Here is a 25,169-nt window from a genome sequence, read left to right on the forward strand (position 1 = left end):
TCATCCCTGAGCCGCCTGTTGTGACAACACACCCAGCAGCTGCCATTCACGCCATGGAGCTATTTGTAGTGGTACTTACTGGAGGAAAAGCATGATCCTGCTTGTTTTTTATGAGGAAGGGCAAGGGCACCCTTGCACCGCCAGCTGAAGCAGAGACACATCCCTGCAGCCTCGGGGCCGCTGGGGAAGGGGAGGGATGGGCAGTCCCTCGAGGTCTTGCCACCCCTTTCATCCCACAGCCCGGTCCCTCCGCTGCGCCCAGCCCTGCTGCTCTGCCCAGCCTCCATTAACGAACTGGGCTCTGTTAATGCCTTAGCCCTGGCGGGGCTCCAAATGGATCGGCCCAGGAGTGCTAGCCAGAAGCTAATTGCTGCTCATTTGAAAGGTAACGGTGAGTCCTGCAGTCGTTAATGAGATGGGTGAATGGAAGTGCTGGTGTCACCAACAGCCAAAGGCGCTTGCCCAGGGGCTCCGCTGTAGCCACTGGGTGCGAAGCTGAAGAGCAGCTCCTTGTGACACAAGGACCTTGCGCAGCGCCGGCATCCCTGTGCATCCCTGGGGCTGGCTGCTGCTCTAGAGCCTGGCTGGGAGGAAACCAACTGCCAAAGCACCAGCAACGGCTGGGTGGCTCTGCCATCCAGCTGGGTCTCAAGGCTAGTGCTTTCCCTGAGCAGCCACCAAGCTAATCTGTGACTGCCATTACTGATGCTCAGCAGTGCTTCAAGGCTGCTCTCCGCCCACCCTCAATACAACCAGTTCCCAGGGAATGAAAACCTTGGGACCAAACCCTTCCACCAGGGTAGAGGCCAGGGCTGGCCAGGGACAAGGTCTCGCTCCAGCAGATGCAATCATCAGCTCTCCCCAAGGATGTGCTCCCACATGGGTCCCTGGAGATCCCTGATATCACAGCAGCCGTGTGCAATCCTGGATTGTATCAGTGCCTGGCAGCCCTGACCCCCGAGACACCTGACCAGGCAGGATGGGTATTCCAGGAGGCTCCACACCTTATAGTTAAGTAACCTTAAGCTTTCCTATCACACACAAATGTTTCTCAGCATGCAGCTTCTCATTAAACCCCTGACTTTCCCGCGTTCAGGCACCCCATGGTGGATTACAAACACTGCTCGTCTTCAGCTCTGCTGCGGAGAGGACATGTCCTTACACGCGCCTGTTTGCGTGTGCCAGGATCTGTCCGTGCACAGTGAGTTGGTTGCCCAGCACTGGCCCTGCAGCACCCCTGGGCACACCCCACCTCAGCATCACCGATCCCCGCCTGCACCCAGGACCAGAAGCATCAGGCACAGGCCAGCGACCATGGGGAGCACTGACTATCAACCAGTAGAGAAGTCACACCTGAGACAAGGAAAGTGGTTTTCCCAGCTCAATTTGCTGTTGCAAAACAGGACATCATTTAAAGCAAAAACCTATTGAAAAGAAGCTCTTCCTGGAAAATACATTTGCAGGTCTTTGCCAGCAGCTGCTGGAAAGAAAGTGCAGACCTTTGATGATATTCCAGTTGGTTTTTTTCATGGTAGGTTGCTGAGTTTTTGACAAAAAGGATCTGTAAGAATGACACAGGGAAGTGTAAAGCCTCCCCAGCCAGCTGAGCAGGACGTGTCCCAGGGTGCTGCTGCCAGGCAATGCAGAAGAGCGCAGGGCCAGCCACTCACTCCTCTGCACCACGGCTCTGCTGTGCCGTGCTGCGAACAGCCGTCACAGCAGAATAAATCAGACCCTCCCCAAGGGACTGGCTCCAGCCCGGCTCCTGTCCCCACGATCCTTCAGCTGAGGGCTTGGGGATCTCGTCCCAGTGAGCTACCCCCGCCGTGGGCATTCGTCTCACAGTGAGGACTCTAGCTAAGCCCCTCATGCACTGCCAAACCTCCAGTCCCGTTGTAGGCTCAGAAAACTCCACTCTTCTGCAAAGCCCAAGAAGAGTCCAGCCCAGGGCCATGCCCCATATGCTGGCACAGGTGGACAATGTAAAAAGGTGCCTGCCATGTGCTGGAGATGGAGCCAAAAGGATCTTGGCTGGAGAGACCCAGGCATAGGGACAGCCAGCTGGGTAAGCGTCACCTCTTGTCCATGTCCCACACTGGCCATGTTGGACAAACCGGGCCAGCCCCACTCCAGCCTCCGACTGACTCTCCAGGAGCCCTGGCTTGGTGCAGGTGAGGGGAGTGAGCTTGGAGGAGCCTCCTTCTCAATTATTCATGGTGAGATCTCAGCTGATGGAGCTGGGGCTTTCAGAGGCTGGTTCCTAATGGAGCCTGCTGATGTGTCTGGCCAGTAAGCACTCCTGGGCCCTGTGCAATTCCCATTTCTCCCATCTCCGTGCCATAAAATGCCACCTTTTCCTACTAATGATGCATTATGCAGCCATTACCCAGGGTTCATAGCCCTGCTGCCATCATGTAAAGATCTTGAGCTGTTAGTGTGGGAACTGCAGTGTGTGCTCTCCAGCCAGGGAAATCACACGTGCTGGGATCTGCCAGGGGTCCTGCCCGCGCTGGAGGCTGACGGAGGGATGACAGGCCATCTGACATCAGCTTGCACAGGGAGGTGAAGAGGTACCAGTGAGACAAGAGGCATAGCTAGAGCACAGCATGACCTGCAGCCATCCCACCCCAGGTCTTTTAGGCAGAGGAAAGGAAGGAGATGACAGAGGACACTTGAGGCCATCAGCTGGCATCCCAGGTGCTGCAGACCACTTAGAATGATGTGCTGACTGCCTGCAGGACATATCCACCTGAAGAGTCAGATGATGCCATGGATGATGGGTGGAGGCAGTGGTGGAAGATGACTCAGGAATGGCAAAGTTAATGGTTGGACGTTGCGCAGAAGAATGTGTTAAATACTGCATCAGGAACGCCTGCCAACCTCTTGGCTGTTCTGGCTCTGTCCCTTTGCAATGTTGGCCAGGGTTTCCTGGGACTTTCACCCACTCCTGTCCATGTTTCCATCCCACACCAGCTGGGCAGGGCTGGAAACACAACCCTGGTGTATGCACAGCTTAAGATGCCACATAACCAAAGAGGGGGTTCATGAGGGCCAAAGTATCATGGCAAGGCTTAGGTCACCTTGTAGTCCTGTGTATCATCCCCATGATGTATCATCCCCAAAACTTTATCTACTATCCATCCCACATGGAGAGCTGTGGAAGTTCACCCATCTATCCATTCATCCCCCCAGCCTTTTATCCTCGCACAGGCATACCTCCATCTAATACCCATTCTCATACTGACCTGGCACTCCATCTGTCCATCCATCTATTCATCCCCACGCACTCACCACTCAACTATTCTTCTAGCTCAAACCAGTGCTCCACCCAGTGAATACACATCTCTGAGTACTTGGGAGGAATGGCTCAAACCTGGGGTGGTTCTGGTGCCCACTCCTAAAAAAAGAGTATTAAACCCTTGTGCTCATGTTGTGGACTAGTGTTCCTGTAGGGGCTGCAGGAGTGCAGGAGACCTCTCTTTGGGGAAGGCAGAGGACATGTTGATGGGAAAGATCTGTACCCCCTCCTTCTTGTAAGAGGAGAACCATCCTCAAAAGCATCCTCAGAAAGATCCTCAGAAGGCTTTGCATGGGCAGATAGCTGCCGTGCCCGAGTCCTCCCTCAACAGGCTCCCAAAACCTGTAGCAGGTGATACAAGCTTGCCCCAGATAGCCGTGTTTATAAAATCACAGAGCTGGCAGAGACATCCTGACCCCTTTTCCAGCCAACTGGCACCTAGGGAAGGTCCCCAAGCCAGCCTGCCTGGCTGAGCAGCGGCAATGCCCAGCAACACACACCAAAGCTCTCTTCCTGCAGCACACAATGCCCAAGAGCAGGAAGGCTGGACACTGGTTTGGGATCATGTAGCTCCGTGGATCCCATTGCCCGGGAGCCCTGGGACCTGCCAGGGGATGAGTGGAAAAGGCTGCTTTTGGGGACACAACACGATGTCTCCAGCATGGAGAGATGTCCGTGGAAGGAGATGGTGCCTGCTGCAAGTGGGTTGAGGGCTGGAGTCAGTAGCACAATCAGTGTCAGAGAAGACAGGCAATTACCCCAAGAGCGGTGATCTGCCCATCCTGACAGTTGAGTTAGGGGCCATGTGTCTGCGCTCGTGTAGCCTGTGGCCAAACTGCAGGGCTCCTGGGAAGAGACATGGCCTGGAGACCTCTCCTACCACAGCAAAGGGGAAAACGCCTCTCACATCCTGGGGTGTGGGGTCCTGTGGCACCTCACCCTTATGTCCCTGCCTAGGACTGGGCTGCCCCCACTGAGCAAAGCCAGGGTGGAGGAGAACTCCAGCCCCACCATGATGGAGGAGATGAAGGTGTGGGCACTACAGAGTTCAGAGGGATGGGACATCCCCAAACTGACCCAAGCAGAGGGGCACAGTGAAGAGAGGACTTTCATTTGCTTTAAAAACAGTCCACAAAGAGGGTCCACAGCGTGGCTGTGCTGGCCAGCAGGAGATCAGTTCATCAGCTCCCTCTATGGGGACAACTGGTGCCGCAGTCCCAAGACCGTGCTGCTGGGGTGGAAGATACCTGCTTGCTCACTTCGGCTCAAGCATCTCTTTGGATAGTGCCCGCTGAGGCACACACGTGCATTGGCAGCTGCTTGAAATAAAACACGCAGGCATGAACACATGCATGGAAACACGCACACCACCAGTCATACACATCCCCCCATGCACACAGCCGGCTGCTTGCTGGGCGTAAGGGCACGTGGACACACATGCAAATACACGCACACACACACATGCTCTCAGGGCCACGCTCTACCCCTACGCACAAGCACCCACCCCCAGCCCAGACTGAGCTTTATTTCTTGCCATGTGCTTGCAGAGCACTCCCAAACCAACACCGGGGCTCCCGGCATCTTGCCCCATCACTGAGAGCCCTTTGTCCTCACCCACCAGGGACGTGTCCCCTCCTCCAGCGCTGCGTGGAGGATGTGTCTCTGGCCCTTTAGCTATGCCGATGCTATTAGCTGACCCTTAATTTTGTGTGCACGCACGCTGGCCTTCTCTATCTGCAGGAGAGAGCCATTAGCTTCCTCCCCGCATGCACATTAGGAAATAATTGTCCTAATGGGCTCTACTGGCCGCCTGGCCCACGCACTCTGCAGGTTACTGTCTTGGGCGGCCCGCAGCGGCTTGTAAATACAGTCTGGCCACTGGGCTCGTACCCGCGGGCAGGGGGACATGGATCCAGCATCAGGGGGACATGGCTCCAGCATCACCGGGGCCTCCCGTGGGACAGGGGGTGGAAGACCCCAGCCCTCTCAGCGATGGAAAGGACAGAGGGGGAGCAGGGCTGGGCCAGATCAGTAGCATGGAGGGGATGCTGATGTGAGCTACAGGGTGGCCACGGGGTGTGGGTGTGTGTCGGGAGGGCATTTGGGATGCGATACCAGTGACGTACAGGCGCCATGGAGGCAGGGCACTCAGGGCATCGCCAGCAATTGCCGGCAGCTCCCAGCTCAAGTCACAAGCACCAGCTGTGTGCCAGGAGCCTACAGCTAAGGGTAAGTGTGCAAGGTGCTACAAGGGGCTGCGCACCAGCAAATTTGGCTGTGAGCGAGCAACCGTCTAACCACAGCCCCCCATGCTGGCATCTCTGCTGATGGACGTGACAGGGTCAAAGCTGGACTATGCGAGTGTCCCCACCACGCAGGGACGTTTGAAGAGAACACAACCATCCAATACACATCCCAGAGCCGCAGGCATGAGTTATCCTTGGGACATTAGGTCACCTGATAAACCAAAGCACTGAGTTACTCAGGACTGAGCTGGAAATGGCCCCAATATCCTCTAATGGACACGTGTCTGGTGGGAGGACAACCTGTACAACATCAGGGGGCTCTGATTTGCTGGAGATCCAAAACTTTTCCGCAGGGACTGCCAGCAGAAGAGAGCTCAGGAAGGTCTGGCTCCGGCTATCAGCTTTAATAACAAGAAAATAGGATGATGGTAGCTTTTCCATCTTCCATCCAGGAAGGGGCTGGGAACACCTCTCCCAGATGCAGGCAGACCCTGACCTAAAATAACAGACACCCGTGCCTCTAAGAGCACCAAACGCGGGCTCCGCTGCCTGGAGATGAGGTGGCTCTGGTGAGGACATAGGGATGGTGGGCCATCAGCTGGCCCTTATCAGCAAATGTGACTGCAGGCTGACACAGCAGGTGCCGGTACAAACTGGCCCTGGCTTGTGCCCGCGGGCACAGGAGTGTGCCACCCCCAGCAGTGCTGGTGGATGCCCAGCGCAGGATTTCTCGGGGAATCTCCAACCTCTTGCTGCCTGACCCTCACCCACCAAAGGCAGGGGCTGGGGTCCAGTGTGCCATTCCCCAAGGCTTGTCCTGCCACTGTGCCAGCCCTGAAGCCATCCCTGGCCAAGCAGTGCCACCCTGTGGCAAACGCCCTCCTCATCTCCAATGGGGGTGATGCCCCTGGATCCCCACCCCAGCCCTCCACGCCCGTGGCACTGGCTGCCCCTGCTGCCAGCACCCCCAGCCTTGGTCCCCTCTCTGCTGGTCCTACTGGAGCCCATGACCCAGACACAGCACAAGACATCCCATCTCATCCCAGTGCTGCCACTGAAGCTCTTTCCTGTCCCCGTTGCCTTGCCCAAATATCTCCAGGGCTCCAGCAACAGCAGCCAAAAGTGGGTTCCTTCAGCCCACCCTTGATCCTCCAGGTGCAGATGAGGGGGGCCCCACTCCCACCTCCCAGCAGCCCTCTGCCAAGGGGCTGGTTCCCTGGCACCCTGGATTAATTCCCCAGACAGACTAATAATAAGGTTTATTATTAAATACTGAGGCACGGACGTGTCATTATCAGGTAATCATTTCTTATGAAATAGGATTTCCATTCCAGTGCGGTGTCTCAAGTACTTTTCCCCAGGTGATCTCCCAGTACTTCATGCAGGGGTCAGTGCCATTGCGTCCTGGGTGTGGGTGGGGAAACTGAGGCATGGGGTGGGGGAGTGCAGTAACAGCGTCACAGGGAGAAGCCAGGCAGTTGGCAGCCCAGCCAGGGCACCATGCCCTGGTTGTAACTCCAGAGGAAGGGGTGGGATGCCATCAGCTCCTCTACCGCAGACTGCTCACCCCTTTCCAGCCCCAAGCAGTTCTTATTTGTTCCCCTGAAATGTTCTGGCTGATCCCAATGCTGCCTCGGTGGCACTGATGGCCGTGTTTGTCCTACCTGATGCTCAGAGATGCAGCAGGAACCCCACTTCAGGGGCATGGAAACGGTGCACCAGCCCTCCACCCCGCTGTCACGTCCCGTGGGCTGCTTCTGCTCCCGGACACATCATTGGGGTGCTCATGAAAGCACTGCGGCCCTCAGGGCACATTCCTGAATGACAGGGCTGAGAGCAGCACCCAGGGGACCAGGGACTGGGTCAGGAGGACAAAGGTGGCGGCGAAGGTGCAGATGTTGCATTGGGGTGCATTGCTGGGGAAAAACACGATGAGGGGCTCCAGCACCAGTGGGCAGGTCTGGCATGGGGGTGACCAGCAGCCCCCACTCCCGCCTCCCCTGAGAGCAGGCATAGAGGGTCCCAAATCTCAACTGTGCCTTTCAGATGTCCACGCCCCTCCCAAACCAGGGCCCCTGGCATGAGGGGCTGAGACTCCCCTGGGTGGGACCTGTCCCAAAGAGGTCAAAGCCAGGAGGCGTGCGCAGCTGAGCAGTGCCTAACCTGTTTGGCACGGGTGAACATGAGCTGCAGGGTGTTAACCCTCAGGAGCTGGATATAAGGACGAGGAAACATCACTCTGCCGAGGCACAGGGCTCTAGCGAGGAGAGCAGGGTGGGATCCCAAATCTGTGCCCTTATACAGTCCAGACCTTTGGTTTAGCTCCCTGCCGCCCACCCCCCTGCCTGTCCCTGGATCCCCAGGGCAGGAGGGATGCCTGTGACACCGGGAGGATGACCACAACCCTGGGGAGCTCAGAGAGAGAGGTGAGGGAGGACAAGGCTGGGACTGCCTGGGGGATGAGCTGGTGTCCCTTCCCACCCCATCACTCTGCAGGGAGGGGAAGGTGAGCTAGTGGAGGTCAGGATCACTCTCTCCATCCTCTGGTTTCTCTGCCCTCGTTGCCTGGTAGTTGAAGGCTCACATCTTTGGGATGGAAAGCCATGAGTTTCCACTCCAGGGTGGCTGCATCACGTACCTTGACAGCCAGCCAGGAGCCTGGGGACCTCCAAAAGCCCCACAGCCTGGCAGCACAACCCTCCGATGCACAGAGCCCTCAGCTGTCCCTGGGCTCTGGGTTCCTGGGTGCCACGGTCACAGCCCCCTAGGAGCTGGGATGGAGGGGAGGGACCAGCATGGCCCCACCACTCCCTGCACACGCTGTCACAGGGTGTGGGAGGAGCAACCACCCTCTCTGCTAAGACACTGGAGGAACCCACTAGCAGGGCTTGACCTGCCATATTTTAACCAAAAGAGGCAGAAAATGCCAGCAGTGACACTGTGAGTGCCTGGAGATCTGCAGAAAGGTCTGAAAGTCCATTCAGTCCCTGGCCAGAGGAGAGAGCTTCACCTGGAGCTGCTTCTGGACTTTCTCATGGGATCTTTTGAGAGAGGTCCCAGCCCTAGCTCTGTCTGAGCATCAGTGACACCTCTCCACTATCTGAGCTGACCCCATCCCCGCTATGAGTCCCTCTTCACCAGCAGCAGCCAAGGGAGCACTGCCGCCAGCATGGCCACAGTCAAGATGAGGAGGACGGCGAGGGCGATGGGTGACTGGCAGCATTTCACCCCCAGGGCCGAGCTGGATGACACCGAGCTCCGTGTTTCCGCTCTGCTTCTTCTCCCCAGGGAGCTGCAGTCCACATCCACCAGTGGCATCCCCTGGTCGCTGATGACAAAGATGTGGGCTTCCCGCGCCAGCTCTCCTGGGACCCCCTGCGAGTCCACAGGGCTGTTCCCCGTGCTGCAGCACCGGTCGAAGCTCTGCACCGGCATCACAAAATGGCTGGGCACCACCAAGGTGTTGCTGGCCTCCATTTTGGTCAGATGGGACAAGGAGGAAGGTGACAGAGGCAACTCCAGTGTCCGGGGGTTGGTGCTTGCCTTGGGCGGCCATAGAGCCTTCTTCTTGCTGAGGAAAGTCACGTAGCGGCAGACAGGGCAGATGATGCTGCTCTGAACTTGGCCATCGAGCTTGGCGGAGAGCAAGCATTTCACCAGGCAGTCATGGCAGAAGGTGTGCCCGCAGCTGAGCTTGCGGTGTGTGGCCTCCAGCGGGTGAAACTTCTCGTAGCACACGGGGCACTCGGCCACAGGACCCTCTTTGCTGGATGAGGTCTCAGACATCCCTGCTCTGTCAGCCACAGGCGCTCCCCAGCTGCAAGGAAGAGGCACGACGGGTTAATAAGGGTCTCGGTTGCAACGATTAGCATGATCTATCTCTTCATCTCTCCTCCTCCTCCCTGCTCTCTTGCCTTTGCGATCTTGACCCTAACAGATGCAGCGGATGGCTCCTAGGCACGGTCTCAACAAGGCAGGGCATCTTCAGGAGCATTAAGCCTCTCAGTGTGGCCCTTGCGGCAAAAGAGAGATGATGGGAGGACTTCAGCTCCAGAGCCAGCATGGGCAACAATCCCTGGCTGCAAAATCACATAGAAAAAGGCCCTAGATGGAGCTGTGTCTACCTGCTCAGCACCTGGTACAGATAAAGCAGGTTCAGCTTGTGTCACGAGTACCTCTGTGCTCTGCTGCCAGCTGCAGGTGCGCGGGGGGTGGGAACTCCCATCCCACAAAGAAACCTGCCAAGGAAAGGGAGATGCTCCCATCCCAGGGGACACAGAGAGGCCAGGAGGAGCAGGGGGAGGCCAGGTCAGTGGGCAGGTCGGAGCACAGGACCCCAGGGGGATAGAGAAGGAGCATGCCGTACCCGGGGCAGGCAGCGAACACCCACACCAGGCTCCTTCCAGACTGCTGGAGGATGTCCCAGGCTGGTGGCCAAGACACCGCCATCTCCAGGCCGTGCTCCTCACTCGCGCTGGAGCACGGTGTGGGCAGCAAGCCTCGGAGACCAGCGTCTCCTATTAGTCAGAGCTGGTAGGGCAGAGCCCAGCTGGCTCGCCTGGCCACCGCCCTGGCCCGGGGTGCGAGGGGGAGAGCAGTGCCGCTATGATCCCCAGACCTGCGTCTGGGCTGGGTCTGAAGCTCTCCCGTGTGTCTCCCAGTACAGGGAGCATTCATGTAGCAGCTTCAGGGAAGGGAGAGAGGAGAGGGGAGAAGGAAGAAGGGAGAAGGGAGAAGGGAGAGGGAGAAGGGAGAAGGAAGAGAAGAGAGGGGAAACGGGACAGGGGAAACGGGAGAGGGGAGGAGGGATGCTCAGCTCAGCTCCCTTCTCTTAGATTAGTTCAGGAACTGGAGCTTCATAAAACCTGCAGGTTTTTTCAGACCTTGTAGCATTTTCAGACCTAACCCAACCTGCACCCTTTTTCTCACGCATGAATGTGCCCATGGGCATCCTCACAGCTGTTTCTGCAGGTTTTGCCATCTCCTCTTCGGCTGCCCTCCTCTTGCACGAGAGCCACCCGCTGCACCAGGATGGCCACAAGAACACAACGAACCATCCCATCTCCATGCAAGAGAAGAAAGACCCAGACTCCTGCTCTGGTTTAGGAGGGATCAGGGACTCGATGTTCCCCCAAAGCGCTGCAGAAGGAGACCCTATCCCCATGCACCTGCTCCTCCATGCCCCAAAGCCCCCTTACCTGCTGCAGGGCACCAGGGCAGGAGCCCCTCCATGCACTCCACCGCTGTCCCCAGAAGCGGGGCTGGCCGTGCCCCAGCCCCAGCACCGAGAACCAGCTGGGGAGAGGACCGGGACACCTACATAACACCAAGGTGTTGGCTGAGCGTTTCATGCAGGCACGTTGCGCAAAAGCTGGAGCAGGGACAGGGGCAGCTCCCGGGGAGTGAATGCAGAGGAACTCGTTCGGGTTTTAAAGGCCTGATATTCACCTGGTTGGCCAGGGAGTGGGCGAGGAGCCGGCGTCAGGCGTCGGAGGGCAGGGACAGGAGGCACAATCCTGCCTGCTTTCCCTCAAGTAATGGGAAGCTGTAGTTGGGCTTATCCTTGGAGTCAAACCCCAATGAAACAGGCTAAAGGGGATGCCAGGACCCCAAACCCCTCAGCTGCTGCAAAGCAGGGTGAGCTGCAGCATCCTGCACCGGGACTGGGCTCCTGCCAAACACTTCTAGCCTCCACCCACCACTGCTCCCCATCCCTCACCCTGGCCACATCTTTGTCCCCGTATCCCCTCCCCTCCTCATCGCCCAAACGCTCATTCCCCCAGCCCTGCACTCCCCATCCTACATCGTTGGACATTCACCAGAGCCCTGGTGTCGCGGTGCATAGCTCAACAAACTCACAGCCGAGTAGGCATGGGGGTCACTGCCGCCTTGCACCTGCCCTGTGGAGGGTTTCCAGCATCTCTGGGAACTGTGGTCCAGGCAGCGGCAGGAGCCCTTCAGGCTCAGGGCAGGCAGGATCCCCATGCTTGGTCATCTCAGCAGCTGTGGGTGGCTCATGAGTCACCATTTGGCCATGTGCAGGCTGGAAACCCACATAGAGAAGGTTCCCTGTGGCCTTACCCGTGTCCCAGGGTGCTGTCCCTCACCCGACCCCCAGGCAAGAAAACGAGAGGCATCTTCCCTGCAAAGCCATGCAAAAACTGCCAGCAGGGTGGATTGCTCCTGCCACCATCTCGACTCTTTCCAGCCATTCTTGCCACCCCTCAGACTGGCCAGTGGCCACTGGGCTGCCAGCCCATACTCAGGCTTGCTGAGTGGCTCCGCAGGGATCTGAGCACCATTTGCCGCATCCAGAGGAGGTCCCCAGAGCAGACGCAGTGACCCCAAGGCACCCTACCTGCATGCCTTCAGGAGAAACCTGGACATACCGGGGGGGTCTTGTCTTGGGGCAGAGAGATGCTTTGCAATATCTGAAGCATCTGGAGCCCTGTGCTCCTCCAGCTTCAAGAAGGTGCCAAGGCTCTGCAGGGTCTATGGGGCAGGCAGAAGAGGAGATGCACCCCTGGCAAAACCCCATGAGATGGGCTCTGGAGTCCCTTCGTGGGCAGGAGAGGTGGTTTCATGCAGCCAGGTGCCATGGCAGGGCGCAGGGCTGCAGGCGTGGGCAGCAGTATCAGTCGCTCGTGGGCGCAGCGGTTGCAGTGTTTACAACATGGGGCTGGTTTCTGGAAGGAGAAGGTTGGGTGCAGCCCCGCCGGGACGCCCCGTGCACTGGGGCAGCTGCCAAATTGCATCTGCCTTCTGCAGAGAGCACCCGTGGTGGGAGGCTTGGGCTCCAGGGGAGACGTCTTGAGCCATGAAGCCCTGTCCCTCGCTGGAAGGAGACACAGAACACATCAACACCATCTTCTGCTTAGGATTGGGGACCAAGGCACTCCACTCATTACCCGTTTTTTTGGGGGATAGTCAGAAATTGAAGCTGAAACCTCTCCAGACAGATTATGCCAGGGCTGAGGTTGCATAGTCACCCCTGGGGTAAGCGTCCCCATCCCCTGGTCCCTTCTTGAAGCTTGCACCCACCAAGATCTCTACTGCTGGACAAGTGATCTGGGCCAGCAAGAGCAGATTTGGGGCAGCCGAGCATCTCCCTAGCTTCAGTTTGCTCTCTGCTGGCACCGAGGCGGGGTGGAAATTCCTGTTTCCCATACTTTGAATGCTCTCCACAGCTGGAAACTATGAGCTCACAGCTCTATACATAGGCACTGGAAAAACGAGTCTGCCTCCCTTTGCTGCTTTGACCACGCCAAAATCAAAGGGTTTTTGGCATATCACAGCCCCGACTCTGTCAGCAGTTTCGTTCTTTCCTGGGCATGGCTTTTCTCGGTGCCTTTGCCCCACTTTCACGTGTGGCAGCATCTTTCCTGAGTGACAGGGTTGAGTCTGCTGGTGTCCGAAGGACAAGAAAACAGGTTCAGGGGCAAAACAAGTTCCTAAATGCTGCCTGTATTTTTTTCTCAGGCTTTAAGAAGTGCAGTTCATGGTCAGTGTTTCAGCCCCCTCGAACCCAATGCAGGGCCAAGGGCTCCAGGATACTTTTACCCAAGCAAGAAGGTGGCACCAGGCTCAGCTTCTCTCCAGGGACCACAGCTGAGACCTTCTCTCAGGGGTTGGTCGCTTCCAGTGAACAAGGAACATTTCTGACCCAGAAGAGGACACAGCCTTCACTGCAGAGTCAGGATGGCCGGGGTCCCTTCCCTGCAACCGCGATGGCTTTAGGGCAGAGTTTTGCAGCCTTTTGCAAGGACAAGAGGATGCTGCAGAGGCAGCCCTTGTCTTTCACAGTATTACCCAAACTTTCTACTCTCAGCAACCAGGTGGGAAGGAGGGAAAATGTTATTATATATAGTTATGTGAAAGTGTTTATTTTCAAAGCACATTTAAAGCCAGAAGATAGATCTATATGTAAGCCTGGTGCCAGGAAAATATTCACTATAGGTCTCAACATTTCCATATCAAATCCATGCTGCACTTCTCCAAATCGTAACAGATGAAGCAGGGATGTTTCCAATGAGCAGAGAAGTGTCCCCTATCCCTTCGCACAGCTGGGGTCAGGATCCTGGCGAGAAAAATTCCAGATTTATTCTTGATGGCAAGATGCAGCCACAACCCATCCACGGGGCCTGTGGCTGCTGGAAAGGCTGGGCTGGGTGAAGTCTCTGGCTTGGGCAATCTCTAAACGAGTGATTGCCAAAAGCTGCAGGAGGCATCACTGTGCCCATGTCTATATTCTCCTCTCTCGGTGCCAGGAATGGTCCACAGAATGGTGGCTGTGATGGCCGGTGTCCCTGCCCAGTGGTCTCGGCATGTCCCTGGTGAAGCTGCAGGGCAGGTCCGGTTGCAGTGTGGTAGGGATGCTGCCCCTCCTGCCTCTCCTTCAGCTCTTTTCCATGCTGGGCTCGTTACACCATTTGCACCTTTTCCCCAACACCCTGGGGCCAGCGCGCCTGCCCCATCCTCCCAGAGCCCGGCCAGTCCTCCCAAAGTCCCCCAGGTTTCCCCTTAGCAATGCTCAGCCCGCAAAACTGAGGCTTTATAGGAGTTTCTGCTTGGCCCATTCTCCTCCCACCTCTTCCCAGGTCCAGCTTAAACAGGGTGAGTAGTTGGCATTGGTGGGAACGAGGTGAAGGGAAGGGGCAGAAAAAGTAAATCCGTGTTTGACCTTGGCCCAGGGAGATATTCCTGGCTGGGGAAGAAACTTAGTGAAGCAAAATTACTTTCCCAGGGCTGCACCGTGCTGGTGGAGGGTCCAAGGGTCCTGGTCCCTGTCTGAGTTATATCCAGTCCCACACTGTCAAAATAAACTCACATAGCTGGAAAAGATGGACGAGCTCGGGGGCACTCAAACCCCCTTAAAGGAGCTTGGGTGCCCCCGAGCTCGTCCATCTTTTTCCATGCTTGCTTTGCTTGAATTCAGAGTGGGAAAATCAGTGTCTTTTCCTTCTGGGTGTCTCCATTCTGCCCATCAGGCACCTGGCAGGATGGACACCCACCATCAAGATGCTGATTTAGCCAAGACAGCCCAAAACACCTAGCAGAAGCTCTTTCCTTCAGTTTTCTCCTCAGTGCTTTTTGCCCAGGAGGTGGTGCTCTCGGATGTGCTTTGGCCACCCTGAAAAAACAAAAGTCTAGGGTGCACTGAAAAAAAGCCCTGAGCCTGCCTCTGCAGAGCTGCTATGGTCTGGAGCTGGTGGTCCCCACCAGCTGGGATGCTGCCTCTTCCCCACCAGGACGGACGGGATCTGCTTATCCTCCTGACGATAAAAAATTTGACGGTCATTTGACGTGACGAATGCTTATCAAACACCAAGGAACAACTGGGTATGTCCCCAAAGCCCTCTCTGATCTCTGTTTTTCCACCAGATGCTGCGGGCTTTGCGAAGGGACCTGCGTGGTACCTGGGCATCACAGCTCTGACCTGCCCCTGGCTCCCTGCTACTGGCAACAAACCCTTCCAGGAATGACCTGGCATGAGTCCTTGGAGCCTTATTCTGATACCAAATGTTGGGGATTTGTCCCATCCAGTCCATGCAGAGCTGCACAGCCTCATGGTGCATGGGGTTTTCCCACGCCTGGGGGGGCAACTGCCATCTCCAGGGGCCCCTTCAATGCTTTTTCCCCCCAAAGATGCCTCCACCAAGCAGGGCATCAGCTCACCGCAGGCTCTGCCTGGAGTGAGTCTGGGGGCAGCCCAAATGCAATCGCCTGAGATAATGAGCAAGACCAGGGCTGCATGATGTGGTGGCGAGATCCGGCCCACATCCCGCTCCCCTGGCCCAGGGCTGCCTCCCCACATGCCTCCCCACCTCCCTGGCCCTGGTCCCACCTCACCTCCCACCCCGGCCCCTCCGGGATGCTGGTTGACAGCGGGGGGGAGCGGCCGCAATGGTAATCCGCAGCATCATGTGCGTGATGGAGAAACAATACGGCTTTGAAGCCAGCGGGCAGATGCTCGGGGGAGAAGAAGGCGCCCATTCAGCGGCCGCAGCCGGGGTAGGCAGCTGCCCGCTTGCCTGCCCAGAGCCCTGTGCCGCCTGGGCTGCGCTCACCCGGGGCTCACTTTGGGGGTCCTGCCCGCCCGGCGGCTCAGCACCCCCTTCCTGGGGATAGGGCCAGGATGGGGAGCAGCATATCAAACCCCAGGAGGGACCCATCATCAAACCCTACCATCAAAGGTGGCCAAATAACGGCATATTGTCCCCTTGCTTGTCCACCCGCCCCGATGCCCACACCAGCCCCTCAGGGGAAGCACACAAACCCGATGTAGACCCACCACGGTCCCCGTGACCCATCTCTGCTGTGCCATCAGCCATGCCTCTTATCACCAGCGTCCTCTGCAGCAGAGGGTATTACCTGGCTCTTTACACCATCCCCTCTGGCTGCCTTTTTACCAGGCATCTCCATCGAGCCTTATTCTGGGGGACACGGCACAGAAACCCTGCAATGATAGCAGAAAAGGCCATTGGGTTAGGCATTTGGGGCCCTTTACCAAAATGGGATGTTCCCCGTGATTTTAGCTGCCGGGTGGTGTTGCAGTTTGGGTTTTTCCTCCAAGACTCGGCTCCTGGAGGGCTGAGATGGCAGAGGGGTTGCTGCCTTTAACGGAAACAAGAGCAGGTCAGCTTCTAGCCCTGCAACAACACATGTCCTGGAGCAGCACGGAAAGGAAAAGCTCAATAAAAGGAGCACTAAATACTTGATTTGAGTTCATTTAATGATTTTTCCAGGGTCTTACAACCATGCAGTCGGCATGGTGCTGTGAGTGGAGGGTTTGCAGGCAGAGCAGCTCCACCACCCGGGACCACTCAGTCGGCCATGGACCAGAGAAACCCAAGTGGGTTATTGAGAGGAGGATGCTTGGCTCAAAGTGCATCTGCCCAGACATGCTGGCAGCAGGGCTGTCCTCCCCTTCCCAGCTGGGGTCAGTTGGAAAATACACAAGGCTCCTGACAACCCCCCAACACACGGTGTCCCATGGGGGACAGGGCATGTGGTGCCTGGGTGTCCCCTTCCACATCCTGGGGGGACGATGGGTCCAGCACAGAGACGGGCTCCCAAGCCGGCATCAGGGCTGTGGCTGCTGTCGCAGCAGTTTTCTGCATCTCCTGGGCTCTCCACGTCCATCGTTAAAGACCCCCAGGAAAATGGGCACAAGCCTAAGGGGTCACCCCTGCGCCCTGTGAGCAGCCAGCCAATAATCAAGAAAATCAGCATTTCAGGGTGCCTCTGCTTTTGAGAGGCAAGTTGAGCTGCAAACAAGTATTTTTAGGAATCGCTGGCAAGGTCTGTTGAAGGAAGCGATTTGGCAAATCTTGGCCAAGCGCCAAAGGCGGCACTCAGATTAGTCAATAAAAATAGCTACATTTATCAAAAAAAGTCTCCAAATGGATGGATACAGCCAGCTCGGAGGGGGACTTTGGGTGCAGGATAAAGGGAGGATAAATGAAGTGAACCTGTTGTTGAGTACAACAGAGGTGTTTGCTGCCTTCATGCTAGAAGAAATATCCTGTTAAGTGTCAGCCCTTCCCCTGGCTGTGGATCTGGCCATCCCCGTGGTCCCCACACCGAGGTTTCACCCTGGGCTGACCCACGAGGGTGGGAAGTCCTTCATCCCCCGGCAGGCGGTGGGATGTGGCTGCTGGCTGCTGGCAGCCGCTGCCCTAATGAGGCTCCTTGTCCTGAAGCTTTCACCTGACCTGCCTTTGCCTGTCTGGGTAGCAATCCCGCTGGGCCATCTGGATACGTCCCAGGAGAGCGCTGGGTATCGGTGACACATGGCTGTGGGTCGAGCAGTCAGCCCCCAACCTCCCCCCTCCCTGAAAATCAGCCCCAGGCTGCTGCAGGCATTTCAAGGGCAGGAGCTGTGGCCGTACCTTGCACTTGGCTTCATCCAGACCCCCTTAATCCTTGGGGGGGACAGTCCCCCCGGCCATGCTGCAGAGCGGCGGCGTGGCACCGAGTGGCTTTGCTTTCCTGGCTGTTGCATCATCCCGGCAAGCTGCCGGGACATGGCGCGTGCCGGGCAAGCCGAGTCGCAGCCAGCCCCGCTGCCGGCACTGCCAGCGGCTGGGGGACACGCCAGCACCGAGCCATTGGGGCCCCCACCCCAGAGCAGAGCCATGGGGTGTCCCCATCTGCAAAGTCTCGCTGCGGGGGCTGGGCAGAGAGCGCTCCCCTCCCAAAGAGCCATTGCTCTGCCACATCCCCCCAGAGCTGTTGCCCATGGACCCCCTCTCCCCAAAGCCCTCCTAGACCCCCACCTCTCCATACACCTGCATTGCCCTGCCACGTCCTTCACAGACCTGCACTCCCTGCATCACCCTCAGTCCTGTCCCCCCCAATCCCCCCCAACCCACATCCCTCCCAGTCCCATCTCTCCCCTCATCCCTCCCAGTTGCAAACCACCCCACATCCCTACCATCCCATCTTTCCCTATACCTCTCCTAGCCCCATCCTTCCCTGCACAGCCTCCCGTATCCCTCCCAAACCCAGTCCTACACCCTCGCCAAACCCATCCACCCCAGTCCTACACCTCCTTAGACCTCCTCCAGCCCCATCCCTCCCTGCATCCCCCCCAGTCCCATCCTTCCCCACCTCCTTGCTGGGGGCACACAGAGCCTCACGGGAGCCACATCTCGAGGGCTCCACACAGCCATGATTCAACCCATTGGGTTACAAGGATGAACTATTGCTGCCGCTGTTGTCAGCGCAGCACTTGGATGGGGACCGTGGGTAGGTGTGAGCAGCAAATCTTGCATACAGATGGCAGGTCCTACCCCAAACGCTGCCCTCGGCCAGCCAGGGAAGGAGTCAGCGGGGTGGGGGTAGGAGATCATGGCTCTTTGGAGGCAAACATCAGTCTGGGCAGGGGTCTGATATACCCCAGCCCCTGCAAGCGCTGAGGCCGGCAGACTTGTGACATGGGGTCCTCAGCAGGAGCTGTGCGAGGACAGAAGGCTGAAGGTCTGGGGTCACCTTTCCCAAGCCCAGCAGTGGCCAGGCTTGGCCAGTTCAAGCCCCATAAAGCTCCTGAGGTGCAATGAGTTGACAGTTCTCAGATCACATCCCAGAGCCACAAGCAGATCTGAATGCTGCCACCCAGCACAGACTAGTGTCCAGTTCCTCAGGCTGTCTCCCACTCCATCCCAGCTTCTCCTTCACCCAAAGCCACCTTTCCCCTATGGCTGCCTGTCCTGGGGGCTGCTGCCAGCCCTGGAGCCCTGCCAGATCCCCCCGCCATGGCTGGGCCAGCTCAGGCACTGCTTTGCCTTGCCGACGAGCAAATCCTTTGCCAGGCAGCTGAGAGGCTCCACGCAGCATCCAGTTCTCCCCCGGCCGCTTCAGCTGGTTAAGGCATACAGGCAGATAGGATTAGTGCTGCCTGAGCCGGGGAGACGTGGGGGGAGATGCCAGCGGCCCCATGTGTCCCGCTGGGGATGTGTCCCCTCCCTGGCTGGGCTGCTCCCAGGTCCATCCCCCCAGCCTGGATGCTCCTGGAGTCAGCAAGACACCCCTCCAAGGCAGGGATTAGTGAGAAAATCCCCGTCCCTCTCAAAAAAAAAACAGTCCCAGGGGCTATTTCTCCCTCTTGCAGCTCCGCCAGCGTCTCCCCAAGGGGATGCGCAGGAGTACCCGCACGTTGTGGGGCCCCACGTCTGGGCCGATAATTCCCAGCCCATAACTGATCCCCCAGGGGCCCACCCTGTACCCCACCCTTTGGGGCTGTTCCCCCCACGGGTCTCCCTGCACCATGGCATAGCCCTTGCAAATATATAACCCATCCTGCCCCTTCGTCCCCCCGCTCACCCCACACCAAAACGACCTCCGGCAGCCCCGTGCCTGGACCGTGGGACAGTCCCGGCTCCTGCCCATGCCCGGTCCCCCCGCCCCCATGAGATACCCCCCCTTCACTCGAATCCATTACGGCTGCCTTGTCTCTCCCCGGCCTTTCAGCAGAGGGGCTTTTGCTGGCGAAACACAGACCTGGCTCGGCCGGCGGGAGACACGGCCGCATTGTGCGGCCGCTAATGCTAAGTGACTGCTCTTTTGTGCGGCTGGAAGCGCCGAGCCCCTCGGCGAATGCATGGGAACAGCTCCGGCTTACAATGGGGTGCAGCCGGGAGCGACCTCAAAGCAAACATTGACTTAAAAATCAGTGTTAACCAGGCAGGCACGCCAGACCTCTTGGGAAATACAGCCCCCGCCAGCGCTACGCCTTTGTCGCCGGAGGCAAAGCCCTGCCGGGCTGGGACAGAGGTGATTGGTAAAGGCGGCTTTGATGGAGCCGGTGGCATCCATCCCTGGTCCTAGAGATGCTGCACTGATGTCAGCAGCTGGCTGGGACAGCGGTGCCACCGGGCGCGGTGAGAGTCAAAGGGTATTTCATTAACCTAAGCACCCAGCCCAAGAAAGAGGGATCAAGGAGCTGAGGTTGGGGTTTAAAGGATCTCACCGGAGAGAAAAGAGACCAGGGGTGTGCCACTCCACAGATGCCCCTGGGGAAATTCATTTAGGGTTGTGTAGATCCACCCTTGGCACTTTTATGAAGGAGATACCCCCGCTCCGGCCCACACAGCTCGTTTCCAGGGGCCTCGCAAGTCGTCATCTCTGTGAGGATTGTAACGAGGTTGCAGATCCATGCTTGGGTTATCCGACACAGCGAGGTACCCGCAAGCAGCCTGAGTGTTGGTGCGCAGACCGGAGCCAGGAGTGGCACTGATCCCTGCCTCCCGCAGACAGCCATAGATGCGGACAGACGTACAGAGAGCCCTCTCACCACCACAGGTCTCCAGTGAGAGCTCAGCTCGTATCTTTGCAAGATGACTGTATTGCACCTTCATCCCCTTGGCAGGGCCATTCCTTAATTGAAGAGTGAGGGAAAAAATGCACCAGGACCATGTGGGATGCATGATGCAAACAGTGCATGGCATTTCCTCAGTGGCTTCTAAAGTGCAGTGAGAAAACGGGGCACGCAACCTGCTCCAGAGCACAAGAATGGGCACCCAACCTGCTCCAGAGCATGTTTGACACCCAACCTGCTCCAGAGCATGATGGTGGGCACCCAGCCTGCTTCAGAGTGTGATGGGCACCCAGCCTACTCCAGAGAACAAGGATGGGCACCCAACCTGCTCCAGAACATAACGATGGGCACCCAACCAACTCCAGAATGTAATGGTGAGCACCCAACCTGCTCCAGAGCACAAGAATGGGCACCCAACCTGCTCCAGAACATAACGATGGGCACCCAACCAACTCCAGAATGTAATGGTGAGCACCCAACCTGCTCCAGAGCACAAGAATGGGCACCCAACCTGCTCCAGAGCACAAGAATGGGCACCCAAACTGCTCCAGAGCATGATGGTGGGCACCCAACCTGCTCCAGAGCACAAGAATGAGCACCCAATCCACTTCAGAGTGTGATGGGCACCCAGTCTGCTCCAGAGCATGATGGTGGGCACCCAACCTGCTCCAGGGCACAAGGATGATCACCCAATCCACTTCAGAGTGTGATGGGCACCCAGTCTGCTCCAGAGCACAAGGATGGGCACCCAACCTGCTCCAGAACACAAGGATGATCACCCAACCCGCTTCAGAGTGTGATGGGCACCCAGCCTGCTCCAGAGCACAAGGATGGGCACCCAACCTGCTCCAGAACATAATGATGGGCACCCAACCAGCTCCAGAATACAATGGTGAGCACCCAACCTGCTCCAGAGCACAAGAATGGGCACCCAATCTGCTCCAGAGCATGATGGTGGGCACCCAACTTGCTCCAGAGCACAAGGATGATCACCCAACCCGCTTCAGAGTGTGATGGGCACCCAACCTGCTCCAGAGCATGATGGTGGGCACCCAACCTGCTCCAGAGCACAAGGATGATCACCCAACCCGCTTCAGAATGTGATGGGCACCCAGTCTGCTCCAGAGCATGATGGTGGGCACCTGACCAGAGCTGGGCTGTGCACACACTCAGCACTGCCAGTTCTGGCTGCTCCCACCTCAGAGCAGCACAGGGCTGGATGCTGGGAAAGGAGATGTTCTCCCAGCCAGGCCTCCAGCCTCTGCACAGCCACCTTGATCTCCCGCTCTGCCCTCCCGAGAGGGTTTCAGAGAGCCGAGGAGGGGGTCAGTTGAAGTGAGAAAGTGGGAGGTAGATGGGGTGGACCAGGGGTGTGAACGTCACCTGCATCAGCCGGGTGTGGCCGGGCACAGGGGATACAGTGGAAGGTGCACGAATACACACTGGGAAAAGGCTCCATTTCCAAGAGGGATGAGACAGCTCCAAGGGCAACTTGCCACGGGGATGACTTCTCACAGGACGCTGTGGCTTCCCCACCTCTCGCAGCCTCTAATTCAGGTGCAGCATGTGGCTCAGAGCCGCGCTCTGCCGCACGTCCCAGGCTCGGTGCTGACGCTGCTGAGCAGCATTTGTGGCCTTGTGTAATACCCAGGTCACGCAGGGTGACCCGGAAAGTCCTGCGCAGGCGTTGGGGGACATCCACGGTGCTGGCTGGACGCTCGGCTGGGGAGGGAGCAGTGCATGCTCTCCATCCTCAGGTTGTCTGCAACCACCCATCCCATCCACCATGGGAAAAGGTGGAAAAGCACCGGAGCATCAGCCCTGGATAACCCCGCGTATGGGTGGTCGGGACATGGCGGAGGAGAAGCTGTGGGGACAGAGGTGGCCTTGGTGGCACCATGCCCATGGAGAACACAGGCTGTCCTGACGAGGGCAGCTGGCACAGCTGCGGTTTCGGCACGGCCACTGCCACGCCACGCTGCTGGCGGTGTCGGCCCACAGCAAGGGAAGCACGAGGGCATCCCAACAGCACCGCCTGCCGCTAATGACAGGCCGGCCAGTTAATTACAGAGGGCGGGAAATTAAGGATGCAAACGAACTTAAGTATTAGGTTAGCGAGAGGGAGCCGGGAGGTCGGCTGCAGGGCAGGTCCCATCCGGGAGGCACCCTGCCCTCCCCTGCCCGCGGCCCTGGAGGGCTGCAGAGGCATGTGTGGAGGGCACGAGGGCAGCAACGTGGGGCAGCAGGCGGGGAAATGCTGCACCAGGAAAGCAGGGAATAAGAAAGCCAGGTTGGATGGGGATGGTCTCGGAGGCCACCGGCTGCCCCAAGGCTCAGGGTCATTGGGGTCCCTGGGGGGTTCAAAAAGCGTCTCCCCACAGTGAGCTTCGCTGCTCCACGGGCTGTTTTGGGACAGAAAAGCCGTGCAGGGAACAAGGTAGCAGCTGCAAGGGTGGAGGTGAGAAAGGAGGGAGCCTCAGCGGCCGGGGCCAGGCTGAGGTGCCTGCCCGCTCCCCTCTCCACCGCTCGCCTTCAGGGATGGGTGTTCAGGGGCCCAGGTCTGCGGTGCCGGTGCCTCTCCCGGGGGCACCGGGGAATAGAGCCGCGGGGCACAGGGAGGGGGCAGCTCGCAAATGCGGTAGGAAGGCAGAAGGGCGGGACGGGCCACAGGCTGTCCCCGGGGGCGGCCAGCGGGACGGGGGCGAGCAGCTGGGGGACCCGCACGCCGTGCTGGAGCAGGGTGCCGGAGGGACGTCGGCGTTTCCCAGGAGGAGGCGGGAAGCACAAGCCGGAGCCAGCGCCGGGTCCGCCGGGCACTGCCGGGCCAGGCGCCCGCCGCCCCCGCCCCACGTGGAGGCCGCCCCGGCGGCGCGGCGCGGGAAGGTCCCGCCCCTCGCCCCGCCCCTTGCGTGACAACATGTCCCCGCCCCCCGCCCTGCCGTTGCATCACGGGCGCGGCCCCGCCCCCCGGAGTACCCGGATGAGGCAGACCCGGCGCCGGCGGGCGATGCTGCGGCTGTGACAGGGGATGTGCCCCGGTGAGTGGCGGCGGCTGCGGAGGTCGGGCGTCCCCGCGGCGGCCGCCAGCCGGCCCGGCCCGGCCCGGCCCGGCCCGGCCCGGCGCGGCGAGAGGGGGGCACGGGGAGGACGGAAGGGAGACGCGGCCGCGTCGGGGGGGGGGGGCGCCCCTCGCGGTGCCGGGGGCTGCGGGCCCCGCACCCCTCCGCCGATTGGCTGCAAACTGACAACGGGGCAAGTCCCGCCTTCCCCCGCGCGCAGTTGGCTGGCGGCGCAGCCCCGCCGCCTCCCATTGGCGGAAGCGAGTGCCTGTCACTGGCCAGCCCGGCTCGGCCCTGCCCGCCCGGCCACCGCCCTGCGCGAGCCGGTTCCCCCCGCTCCGTCGCCTGCTGAGGGGCCGGCGGGCAGCCCGGGGCCGGGAGCCGCTGAGGCCGCGGCAGCGCGGGTGGGGGTACGCGGTGTCCGGGCACCCCTTCCCGCCGGGGCCGGCCGTGCCTGCCCGGGAGCAGCGGCCTGCGGGGGAAAACCCCCTTTTTAAAGGTATTTTCAGTTGAGCGGGAGGGAAGGAGCCATGTCTGGTGTGGAACTGCCTTCCCGCGGGTTTGCCTTGAAGCCCATGGTTCTGGGCCCCGAGCTGCCCGCTCTCCTGTGGGCGCTGGCGGTGCCTGGGCTGTCGGCGCCTGCCGTCGCCGGGCCCGTAGGAAGGAAACGCGTTTTCTTATTGCAACATCGCGTCTCGCTTCCCCTCGTCACGGCTCATCGCGGATTCGGACGTCGGGCTGTGAACACGTCGGGCTGTGGCAAGCCCGGGTCAGGGTATCTAGTGGCTGACGGGGAGGAGGGGCGGTTATAGCAGCCCAGTGGTGCGCTTCTGTGGCAAGGGTCAGAGTGAAATTGCAGAATTCGGAGGGGATAAGCCAAAACTGCCCAACCTACGGAGCCCGTCCAGCTCCTGAGCTATTCCTGGCTGCCCTCTGGTCTGCACGCCGGGGCGGGAGAGGTGACTCAACTCAGGTCTCGCCTTCCCCGGGGCTGTGGCGATCCCTCCCTGATGCGATCAGTGATAGGAGAGGACGCTTTTTTTTCTTGCTCTCTGCTTAAATGTGGTGGGCTGTGCGCCCTGTCCGTCCCCGCGCTGCCCCAGGGAGGAGGGCAGCCAGGACGGCTTTGATGGTGGCGAAGTGCTTTTGACTTCACTCCTTCCTCAGAGCGATTTCCGAATGCAAAGGGACTTAACCGTGTGCCTGTGCAGAAACATGCAGCAGAGTAAGTTCGGTGACTTTGCTGGCTGTCATCGGGGAGCACAGCTGCTCCCTTTGCAGTCACTGTGCCTCCTTTGTAGGTGGCTTTGTCCCAGAAGGTGTTTATTTTCCCGTCATCCGTCCCCAGTCACAGAGAGGGAACCGGACATAAAATACTTGGTAGATCACATGCCTAGGATACATCTCTATCGAATATTTTTCAGTAATTCTGTGCGGGTTTTTCTCTGAGGTTTTTATCACTTCCCTCTCAGCTTGGCGAGTCCTATTGTATTTCATATAAACATGACCAAACTCGAACAGCCCCTGCCTCGTACTCCCAGTTTGATGAGTTTGACCCGAATTGCAGCAGACATGCTGTAAAGGATGAACACATCCGACACAAGAGGAAATACACTACTAGAGTTAGACTAAGTTAAGTGTCTTATTAACACATCTCGCTCTCCTTCCTAGGGAGGAGGAGAGCTGTCCTTGCCCACCCACAGCTCAGCTTCATCACTCTCAACCAGTTTGCGCTGGGAGTATTCGGT

General features: G+C 58.6%; 2 protein-coding genes across 3 annotated transcripts in view; one reads left to right on the forward strand and one right to left on the reverse strand.

The window, feature by feature from the left end:
- Positions 1-8,664: 8,664 nt before the first annotated feature.
- Positions 8,665-9,330, reverse strand: RNF222 (ring finger protein 222). Its single transcript, XM_075170103.1, has one exon. It carries the CDS (start codon positions 9,328-9,330, stop codon positions 8,665-8,667), a length of 666 nt encoding a protein of 221 aa, XP_075026204.1.
- A 13,982-nt stretch (positions 9,331-23,312) lies between these two features.
- Positions 23,313-25,169, forward strand: part of NDEL1 (nudE neurodevelopment protein 1 like 1) — a 29,209-nt gene continuing 27,352 nt past the window's right edge. The window contains exon 1 of one of the 2 annotated variants that reach the window (XM_075169775.1): positions 23,313-23,400. The gene's annotated coding sequence lies outside the window, so the exon portion shown is untranslated. Of the gene's footprint in view, positions 23,401-23,795; positions 23,921-25,169 lie in introns of those variants that run through there. The other variant, XM_075169776.1, reaches the window with a different exon arrangement.

This window comes from Calonectris borealis, chromosome 20 (assembly GCF_964195595.1).
Source record: "Calonectris borealis chromosome 20, bCalBor7.hap1.2, whole genome shotgun sequence".
In the NCBI taxonomy this organism is placed as follows: domain Eukaryota; kingdom Metazoa; phylum Chordata; class Aves; order Procellariiformes; family Procellariidae; genus Calonectris; species Calonectris borealis.